Raw genomic sequence first — 10207 nt, forward strand, 5'->3', positions numbered from 1 at the left:
AGCTCCAGTGCTGCTCCGTGCTGTGAACTGTCACCTTCCTGAGGGTGGCAAGGGCGGGAGGTGTGCGCAGAGGGTACTGCGTGTCTCCTGGCAGTAAGGGGGCTGGTGAACCAGAGCCAGCCTGCCTGCTCCCCTGCCAGTGGGGACGGAACCTGAGCTGCCTGCATTGCCCTCTCCCTGTCAGTGCGGGGTGCCCTCAGGTTTAGGGAGAGACCGAGAGGTGGACTGGTGAGCACCTGTAAAAAAAAAGGCCAAGCCAAACTGCCTGGAGGTGGGATTTGCCTGGGGTATATTAAGTCAGTCTTGGCACCACTTGGCTTTGAGACATGTTTCATAAAACTGTAGGTGAGAGCAGATCTCAAGCAGAGGGATGCCTTGTTTCCACCAGCCTGGCTGGGGAGGCTAGTACTTTATGGGAACAGCTGTAGGTTTGCCTCCAACTTTGCATTCTTGGGTTTCACCCAAAAGTTAGAAAAGCATTTTTTTTTCTCTTGTTCCTCAGTGCTTAAGTGTGCCAGGTAGTCAGAGGCCCAAGTGTGCCTTCTGTTTTTTTCAGGAACAACACTGAACCTGTTGAAATTTCCAATTATTAATCCTACATGTGACAGGATATTCCGAAGGCAGGAGAGGCTGAAAGAGGAGGCAGCAAAAACAGATGATCAGCTAAGCAGTGAAGAAAAGAAGTACCTTAATCACCTTAAAAAGCAAGGTTACTTCGTGGGTGAGTATTGCCTGAGTAAAGGTGTTGCCTCTCTGCCCCAATGAAAATACTGCATTACACAAAGAACTATTAACTCCTTAATTTGCTGTAGAATCTAGCTGGTTTTGGCACATAATTTCTTCCCACACTGAAAGAACTAATTTCCATTTAATTATGGGAAGGACATGCTATCTGTAGTAGCAGTAAAAACTTTCCAAACTTGTATTCAGGTTATTTTGAGCAGTTTTTGTTCTTGAGTGCAAGACTTCTAGGTCTTCCCTTAGTAGCATCATTAGTGTTTCTTTCAAGTACTTGTTTTTCAGCTGTAGTAGCACTGCAGAGGTTTCTCTGTGCAGTGCACCTCCCATCAGCGTTTGCTGTCCTAGTTCAGAGCTCGGTAGTTTGCAGTGATACTGCATTGTGGGCCATCTCTCATTCCCAAAGGAAGAAAACAAGTTTCGTTAGGGAAATAAAGGAGTGTCTGTGATCTAGTCCCTGCTAACGTTTAGGGCCTCAAGGAGTGCTAAGCAAGAATTATAGAAGGGATTTCTTAGCATCTGGGCTTTTAAACATACAAATTTCTAGCATCTTTATAACCTTTATATTGCCAATGCACATCTCTCTGAAGCAAGGGAAGGGACAGATGTCCAGGTGAAGGATGGGCAAGTTAATAAGTTAATTACCAGGAAACCTTTCATTTTAATCCAGGAAGAGTTGGAAGAACATTTCAGCGGCAGAAGTCTAACACTGTGGTTGATTTTGACCCTGACATGCTCTCCTACAGCATAGATGAAGATCCCAGACATTCCCCTAGGAAGTGTGAGGAAAGGGAGGAGTTCACATACAACGAAGTGAAGGATGCTCGCTGGTGTTTCGACACTCCAGGGATTGTAAAGGAAAACTGTGTAGGTATTCTGGTGCTGTGCTTCGGGATGGTGGGGTTTGGGAAGGCTGTTCTGCCTTAGCTGTGCATGTGGAAGAGTATTTCTGCTGCAGTCCCGGGGTTGGGATTCTTTTGGTTTGGGCAATTGTGTCAAAGCATGGTTTGTATTTACTTGGGTGGGCTTCACTGTGTTAACGCTGCTGCGTTCCTGAGCAGTGCGTGCTGCCATCTTTGCAAAGGAACCGAGTGACTGCGCCGTCAAACTTCGTAACGTCTGAATGCAGGGAAGTGCTGTAGGCATCGCCCAATTAAATGTGCACTTTTATAGCTCTAGCAGCCTACTGAAAAAGGTCGAGCTCAGGAGGATAACCAGTGTTATGTGACCGAGCCAAATCTTTGAGAAAGCATTATCCTGAAGCTAACGGGATCTACGGGGTTCCTGTTAATGGCTCCAATGTGTCAGGCCTACCTCAGTGTTTCAGTAGAGCAAAGGCTCTGAAGCCAGTGCTGATGTAGTGCACACATCCAAAAACGTCGTGCTTTGATTATTTATGGCTTTGGTATCTATGCAGGTCATCTCTTTGCAAAGGATGACCTAAGGAAGTACAGGGAGATAGAAAAGTTCTGAAGAGAACTAGTTAGGAGCAGGGTTGTTGTTTGTTTTGTTTTTTTTTTTTTATTTTAGAAGAAGAGTGAAGGAAAGTGGCTGTTAGCATGTGGGGGAATTAAATATTTGTTTATTAAATATTAAGGTTTGTTTTTAGCTGCTTCCTCATGACTCCTTCCAAAGCCAAACTTCTGGAAAGCCTAGAAAAGGATTACTGATAACTCAGATTTTGGTTTAAACATTGCCAAATACATCAGAAAACCTGCAGCTAGCAGAGCTAGCTAGACCCTGCATTGGCATGGATATTGATGACATCCCTGTCTCCTCCTATTTCTCACTGTGTGGACCAGAATTGAACTGTTCTGTTAGATGTTCTTCACACTGCTTTACCTTTTTCCTCTTTCAATATAATACCACTATTAATATCATTGTCCTCATTGAAACATCTGGAATGAGTTATGGCAGTATGATTTCTTTTTCAGGTTTTAAATCTCCTGACAGAGAAAGAAGTAAAGCTGGTTTTGCCAACACATGCCATTGTTCCACGGACCTTCATTCTCAAGCCAGGAATGGTCTTGTTTTTAGCAGCCTTGGGACGTGTGGACTACTTAGAGGTAAGAGAAAAAAGGATTTTGTGAGCAGCTGCTTTATCTCTTGTTATGGTACCAGACAATAAAAAGCTTTCTGGGTAGTTTTCCCAGACAAAGCCTTTCTTTGCTGCTTTTGAGATGATGAATCTGTTAATAAACCACTGCATAAAGTAGAAATGCCCTGAGATATGGGGAGTTTCAGCTGACAGGTTTGATACTTGTTACCAGTGTGCAATATTTTATACTGTGTAATGGTAACTGCTTTTGAATGCTGACAGATGCCTTCACCTTGATGTGCTTCCCATAACATACAGAGGCAGAAGGCAGGGAGGGAGGTAGAGTGCCAGAATTAACTGGGAAAAGAGATATTTTTCCTCATTTCTGCATTTCATTAAAGCTGTCTGCCAAGAGAGAAAAGCATGGGTGTTTTTCTTTCATGACACAGACCTCTCTGAAGAATTTGCCCAAGGAAGCAATTAAATGTGCATGTATTTTAGTTTCTGTAAAAATATTTTTTAAAGGTGCTGTGTGCCCCTCCCACCTTCCCACGCTAATTTCTTGCATTTATTAGAAATCCCATTTCACACACCTTTATCGAGCTGTGTGGAGCTGACCTCCTGTGATGTTACCTCTGGAAGGAGTGATTCCTTCCAGATGTGTGTCTAACACTTATGATCATGACTTTCTCAGTAGTTTGTCCCATTTTAGGAAGGACGTGTGCATGGCTATTCCTTTGTTTCAGTCAGCTTTCCAAGGTCACCATGGAAATGTTGAATTGGTAATTTGCTGACCTTGACCTGCTGGAAGAAAACCAGAAAGGGGTGGGGGGACAGGACAGGATTCTGTAAGTAACAGTATACCAGTAGGGCAGGAGAGCTCCATCCTACTTAAGATAGGAATCCAGAGCCCCAGCCTGAGAAGCAGCTTGGCAGTACAGAGGAGTAATCTCTCACTCAGAAAAAATGCTCTTTGTGAGGAAAGCAGAAAAAAAACCTCCCTTTATCCATACTGTCTTGGGCAAAGCTCTCAGAAAAGAACTAGGCATGTTGCTTGGGCACTGGAGAAAGCACCTGGATTTGCATCCCTGACAAAACAGGACAGTGATTTGGTGAAATTTTGGCTGGCAGTGAACACCCACTGCAGAAATGCTGCAAGATAAGGCCAGCCTGCAAACGTGGACGAGGCCTTTCCCACGATGAAGAGGATGGATAGGGCAGGCAGTCCAGCCAGAGGGCTTGTTTTGTCATAAGGGATGACTTTTGTTCTTGGGAGCTGTGGAGAATGTGGCTGGTGTTGGCAGCCTGGGGAACTTCAGGTTGGGGTAAAGAAGTGTCACACCATCTCCTGAAGAGAGGATCAGGCTCAGAGACATGTCCAGTGCAGCAGGGCTGGCAGTCATGCTTCGTGCTATAAGCTTGTTCTCCATGTAGTGGTGCTCCTAGCAAGCTCAGCTGTGCACATTTAGAGCCCCACAGGTCCTTGGTATCTGTCTCAGCCCATTGTGTATCTGCATCTTCCAGAGACCTTGAAGGAAGACAGCTGTGCTCAGACCGTGATAGTGGGAGCGCCTGGCTCAGATTAGATCTGTGAGGAACTTGAAGGAAGTGCTGCACTTGGGTTTCCTTATTGCAGGCTGCTAGCAGCGTTTGTAGCAGTCTGTCCCCTCTCTAACCTTGTTTGCTTTGTGTGCAGAAGTTATGAGAGTGCCTGCTGAAATTGCTCCAAGTTCAGTCTTTTCGTAGCTTGAGAGCAGCTTGTAACCAAGTATGGCTCAATGAGAGATGCATGTTAGAAGTGTAAAGTGATAGAAGAAGCACGAGACGGGAGATGCCCATCACCTCTCATGCTAAATAGCCACCCTGAGTTTGTTCTTGGGAATTAAACTTGAGCAAAGATATCTCTTGGATGATTTGCCTGTGCTGAGCAGATGTGATGGCAGGGGATGTGGTATTGGGGGTGCTTCGAGGCAGGATGCTGAAGCCACGGGTGTTTCTCTCCTGGAACCTCAATTGGCCTGTTTATATAAATGCTGGCTGCTCTGCAGTGACAGAGGCAAGGGCCCTCCTTGGACAAGGGAGGGGACATTAGTCAGATGGGTTTTCAACATGCAGGAAAAGAAACAGAGCAGGAGAGAGCAATTCAGGGCTGCTTTTCTTTTATAAGTAACATCCTCTTGGTATTTATTCCAGGGAAAAAAGCCTGCCTGGTTTTCTGTTGTGGCTTCTAACCTGTTGCCAGTCCGCATTGCTACCTTGAGTAACGCAGATGCCATCTACGAGGAGCATGCTGGCCAAGAGTTTCTAAAGGTAAGAGGAGGTGCTGTCATGGGCTCTTGGTTGGAGACAGGCAGGTCACACTGCCTGGTGAAGTGCCCTGGCTGGGCAACAATTGATGCGGAAAATCAGACCATGTCAGGAGTCTGGGACTTCTGCAGTGGGAGAGTGGAGATCTGCAGTGTGGAGCAGTCTTGTGCAGCTGTGTTAGGAGAGGGCCCCTGAGAGGATGCATTTTCAGTGGAGCTTCTGTTTCTAGCATTCAGGCTGATAAGATTTGCAGTGCTTTGCTCTCTAATGCTTGGCTTTTCTTAAATACCCTTAAAGCGCAGGCAGCGATGGGGATATTTTCCATTGCAAACTTCAGACTGGGGTTTCAGAACACACTGCAGTTGAAAAATGTACCTTTCTCCTTCTTTCCCTGCTGGATCCTCTGCACAGCCCTGCATCTTTTGGTGGTCTGACTTTTTCCTTGGTATTGCCACATACTGTGTAGCACTGGGAGATTGATGGGGAATGGGGTGAGCTGTCCTTGTTTGGGCAGTTCCCTTCCTGCGCACATTGGAACAAGTGCTGTCACTCACATCACCAGCTGGGCCTGTACTGGGCACTCCATAACCCCTGTAGGGTATTCAAGCCAGATCTTACTTGGATAACAACAGTCTAATATCTTTATTCCCATTTGTGCCTTGCTCGCCAGTTTAAGGTAGGAGTGCTGAAGTTTGGGAGTGCTTGACTCTTAAATCTTTTCTCCATATTTTGATGTTAGGTTCCCATGGGTGGGGAAGAGCGAATGAAAGAGTTCCCCCCGCTTGTCCCTCAAGACATTACACTGAAAGGAATTGGTACCAGTGAGGCAGTTGCAGATATCAAGCTTTCCTCTGCAGGTAATTTAATATTTCTTCATTAGTTTGCTTTGCAGGGTCTATATCCTAGAAACGTTGATGGGAAGAGGTTTCTGAAGGGATGAAACCATATTTCCTGCTCAGAGCAGGACTGTCACCAACAAAAAATCAGGGCAGCCATGGCTTTGTCCATCTGAGGCTTGGCAACCTCCGAGAATGGAGATTGACACCAATGCTTGTACAGGATGACTGCATTAGAATACTTTATACTCTGGCTGCCATAAAAGTTCCACAGCATCAAGAATGGCTGTGACACTGTCGGCTGTCCAGGTGAGGGGGAAAGGGCCATGGACTGGGGAGCTTTATTACTGTGGTTTTTGTAGCTCCCACCATCCCTCTTTAAGTTCACCAGGAAAGAGCTGTGTCTGGGGAAAATAAAATGTGGCTTTAGGTGCTGCCTTCTATTGGGAAAGGGCTGGATACTACCTTTGGGCTTGGTTTCTCAAAGAAATCACACCTGAGTAGCTCAGGTTCTTAGCCAGTGTGGGAAGCACCGAGTTTGTGTCAAAACACTCGTTCTGATCCTAGTGACTTGTCTTGCTGACTGTCTGCATTTTTTTTTTGGCTGTACAGGCTGGGTGGCAGTGACGGCTCACGCAGAAGAGAATCTGCAGCTCCGAGCCTATACTCCCAAGGGCACCGCGTTGGTGGTGCGGGATCCTCCCCTTTTGCCGTACATCAGTACCATCAAAGGGGCCCGGATCCCCGGCACTGCTGCCTATAGGACCAAAAAGCCTCCCTCTCTGGTGGAAAACCTGAAAACTGCAGGGAACAGAGAGCACTTCTCATGATCTGAGCAAGGTAGAAGAAGACAGAATGGCCTCTGGAGAACCTTGTTGCTTATTGGTATTTGGGAGAGCTTGGACTCCTTTTTAAAAGCAGGCAGGCGTGTTTTTGAAAGCAGGCCTAGAGGGAAGTGCCTGATTCAGTGCTCCACAAGCCTTGATGCAGCTATAGAACTACAGCCAGTTTGAATGAGCTGAGTGGCTGGAACCTTGCTGTGAGAAGTGAAACACCTTCTCCTTGGGACTTGCCAGTATCTATGAGCAAATCCCTTTACCTTTTCCCTCCTGAAATGTGGGATGGAAACTCACCTGCCTGCCCTGGGCTGGCTTTCCTGCTCATAGAGTAGGTCTTCTCTTGCAGACATGCTCCCACAGGTCAGAAACCATTGCCTTGTTCTTGGAGGCTTTATGGTGTTTCCAGAGTTGAAAGAGCTGGAGTGAGTGGGGGCGAGCAGGGAATGTTCCAGTGTGGGTATGACTCTCCTAGTGGCTGATGGTCATTCAACAACATCAGCCAAAAATCAAGTCCTTTCAGTCCTTCAGTATCTAGGGGAGATGAGGGAGTGCAACGCCCTGCTTTTAGGCACAGGAAAGGTGAATTAATGAAAAGCAGGGTGTTCATCTGCCCAAAGAGGAAACTTTTGCAGCTCACTGCTTTGGTTTGGTTTCTGTAGCTTGTGCAGAGGTTTCTGAAACAGGGTGTAGAATAAAACTTTTTAAAAGATGCTTACTCCTTTGTATCCTTTTCAGATTGCTGACAAAGCACTCGTGTGAGCGTAAGCATCCTGCTGTCTACACAAAAGCTCCGTTGGGAAGGGCAGTGTTAGAGGAAAGGGTATCATGCCAGGTCTGACAGCCAAAGAGAGGTGAGGCTCCTGCAGCTCCATCCTGTCAGGTCCAGCCACGAGTGAGGCTGAAGATGTATTCCCAGCAGGCACAGAGCACACATACACACAACATACAGGGATGTGTCCTGTGCAATCCTAAAATGCTCTTCCCCTGCATCCTCTGATGTGTCCCACCAGCTTAGCCTAAAAGGTGACCCGGAATGCTCCATGACACACACAGCATGCTTGAGGTTGAAGGAATCTCTGGAGGTCCAACTCCCCTGCTCAAGCACAGCCATCTAAAGCTGGCTGCCCAGGGTGGTGTCTAGATGGTTTTGTACTATCTCCAAGTGGAGACTCCACAACCTTCCTGTGCAACACCTCTGCCAGTGCTTGGTCTGCCTCACAGTAGAAGTGTTTCATACTTGGAAGGAACCTCCTGTGTTTCAGTTTGTGCCCATTGCATTTGACCCAGTCACTGAGCACCACTGAAAAGAACCTGGCTCTGTCTTCTTTGCACCCTCCCTTCAGGTGTTTGTAAACATGGATGACATCCCCCCCAAGACAAAGGCTTATGGTGACGGGTTTTGCTCCTGGACAGAGGGGCTGATGGCTCTGCAAGGAGAGCCCTGAAAAGGGCCCAGACAGGGCATTTGTTCCTCGGGAGTCCTTCAGATGGCTTCCTGTCTACCAGTATGTCCCTGTGTGGCTCTAGGCTTGTGCAGATGGGCCTTTGATGGACTGGTGGCCCTGATGATGGGCCTGGGAGTAGCTGGGCAGGGCATTATTTGGGCTCCCTGTCCCACCACTCTCTGTGTGCTCCTCTGTGGGTGTGCAGCCTGGGCTGGAGAAGTTGTGTTATTTTAGATGATGCCTAAAGATGCCTCTTGGGTCTGCACTGCAGCAATCTGTAGCCACCTCAACAGGGCCAGCCTGCAAAAACCCGGGACCAGCCCCATCTTGCTGCCTGCAAGGACATTTCCAGCCAGAGCTAACCACAGGCATTGGAATTGCGCTGTCACGCAGCTACACTATGTTTTGTGCCTTGAGGAGAACCTATCTCATGCTGGTAACACGCTTTATTTAATGGTGGGAGGGGAAACAGTGGAAATCAGAAGCTTGCACCTACTTATTTTGGGGGGTTATGTGGAGCAGTCCTAGGAAAACAGGCATGGAAAAAGGCACAGCAATCGGCTGAACTGCGAGGCAGGAAAAGGGTCTGGCTGCGGTCTGTTCAAAGGAGCTTGGCAAATCCAAACCAGGCATCCCCTGTAACATTCCTCTGCTGCTGTACGGCTGGGAAAGACACAACATGAAAGGCAAACAGGTCCCCATGCGGAAAGAGTAACTGAAAGACCTGCCTCTTACAGTGGTGGTCCTCAGCCCAGGGGCTGGACATGAAAAACTGCAGCCAAGGCAAGTGTGCTGTGTGTCAGGTCCCCTGGTTTGGGGGGAAAGGAAAAGAAAAAAAAAATAAAAAATAAATAATAAAAAAAAAAGCGCCTTTCTAGAAGGACAAGTGAGCTGCACATGGGCTCAGGGGGTGCCAGAGGCATTCCCAGGAGAAAAGCCTTGCTGCCAACATGGAGATGTGCAAGGAGTGGGCACACACATCTGTGAGCCTAGTGTCCTTCTGTGTGTAACCCAGACGTGCAAGCGATGAGCTGGGGCCGTGCAGGGGCTTGAGTTGTGTGGGTGGTGAAGGGCTTTTGCAAAAGTCACGCTGTGCCAGGAGAGCAGCAGCCAGCTAGCAACAGCCCCAGCTGGGAACAAAAATGGGTGCTCCTGACAGATGTTAAACCTCGGCATGCAGGAGGTTGTAATGTGGAAGCAATTAGTGGCTGAATGAAAGCAAAGACATGCCTTTAATGAGCTCCCAGGGCTGAATTACAGCAGAGCTGAAGACCTGCTCAGAAACACTTCTCAAAGGGAGGGTTCGTGTCTGGTTTATGCCAGACAGCCTGAAAGATAAGATGATTTTTACCATGCCTGTGGACAACAGCCAACTTCATCTTAGCACAGGAGCCAAAAGCAAAGGTGCTTTGAGTCAGTGCAAAACTGAGGCATGAGGAGAGGGCTGGGAAGGTCCAGCCCCCGAGAAGGTCTGCTCTTCACGGGTGTCCCAGTGCGCACTAATGGGGTGCAATCATTTATAGCTGCTCCAGAACAGTGTATTCAGCAAAACCGTTCGTTTTGCTAGAGAACTGTCTGAAAAAACAGCTCACAGCTTCGGAGGAGGTAGTTAAAATACAGGTAAAATCCTACAGGATTGATTTGAGTGGAAGGTCCAGCCCCCGAGAAGGTCTGCTCTTCACGGGTGTCCCAGTGCGCACTAGTGGGGTGCAATCATTTATAGCTGCTCCAGAACAGTGTATTCAGCAAAACCGTTCGTTTTGCTAGAGAACTGTCTGAAAAAACAGCTCACAGCTTCGGAGGAGGTAGTTAAAATACAGGTAAAATCCTACAGGATTGATTTGAGTGTATAACAGCTAAAGCTGGCTGGCAGTGCCTTTGAGCTGGTGGGGGCTGCAGCACCTGGGGTGTTTGGTACCTGGACAGGGGTGCTCCTCAGCTTCCCAGCAAAGTGCAGAGCTGGGCCGGGGCAGCGTGGGGTGCAGAGCTGGGCAGGGCAGCACG

At 47.7% G+C, this 10207-nt stretch overlaps 1 protein-coding gene across 1 annotated transcript; it reads left to right on the top strand.

Moving 5' to 3' along the window:
• Positions 1-556: 556 nt before the first annotated feature.
• NOA1 (nitric oxide associated 1) lies at positions 557-6765 on the top strand (the record flags this gene model as incomplete). The annotated part of the gene is made up of 6 exons (XM_010172399.1): positions 557-721; positions 1409-1605; positions 2673-2804; positions 4970-5086; positions 5823-5940; positions 6532-6765. Coding segments are annotated over 6 exons (947 nt in total), but the record flags the coding sequence as incomplete, so codon positions are not given.
• Between the last annotated feature and the right edge of the window lie 3442 nt (positions 6766-10207).

The sequence above is a fragment of the Antrostomus carolinensis genome, unplaced genomic scaffold (genome assembly GCF_000700745.2).
Source record: "Antrostomus carolinensis isolate BGI_N321 unplaced genomic scaffold, ASM70074v2 scaffold49637, whole genome shotgun sequence".
Taxonomy (NCBI): domain Eukaryota; kingdom Metazoa; phylum Chordata; class Aves; order Caprimulgiformes; family Caprimulgidae; genus Antrostomus; species Antrostomus carolinensis.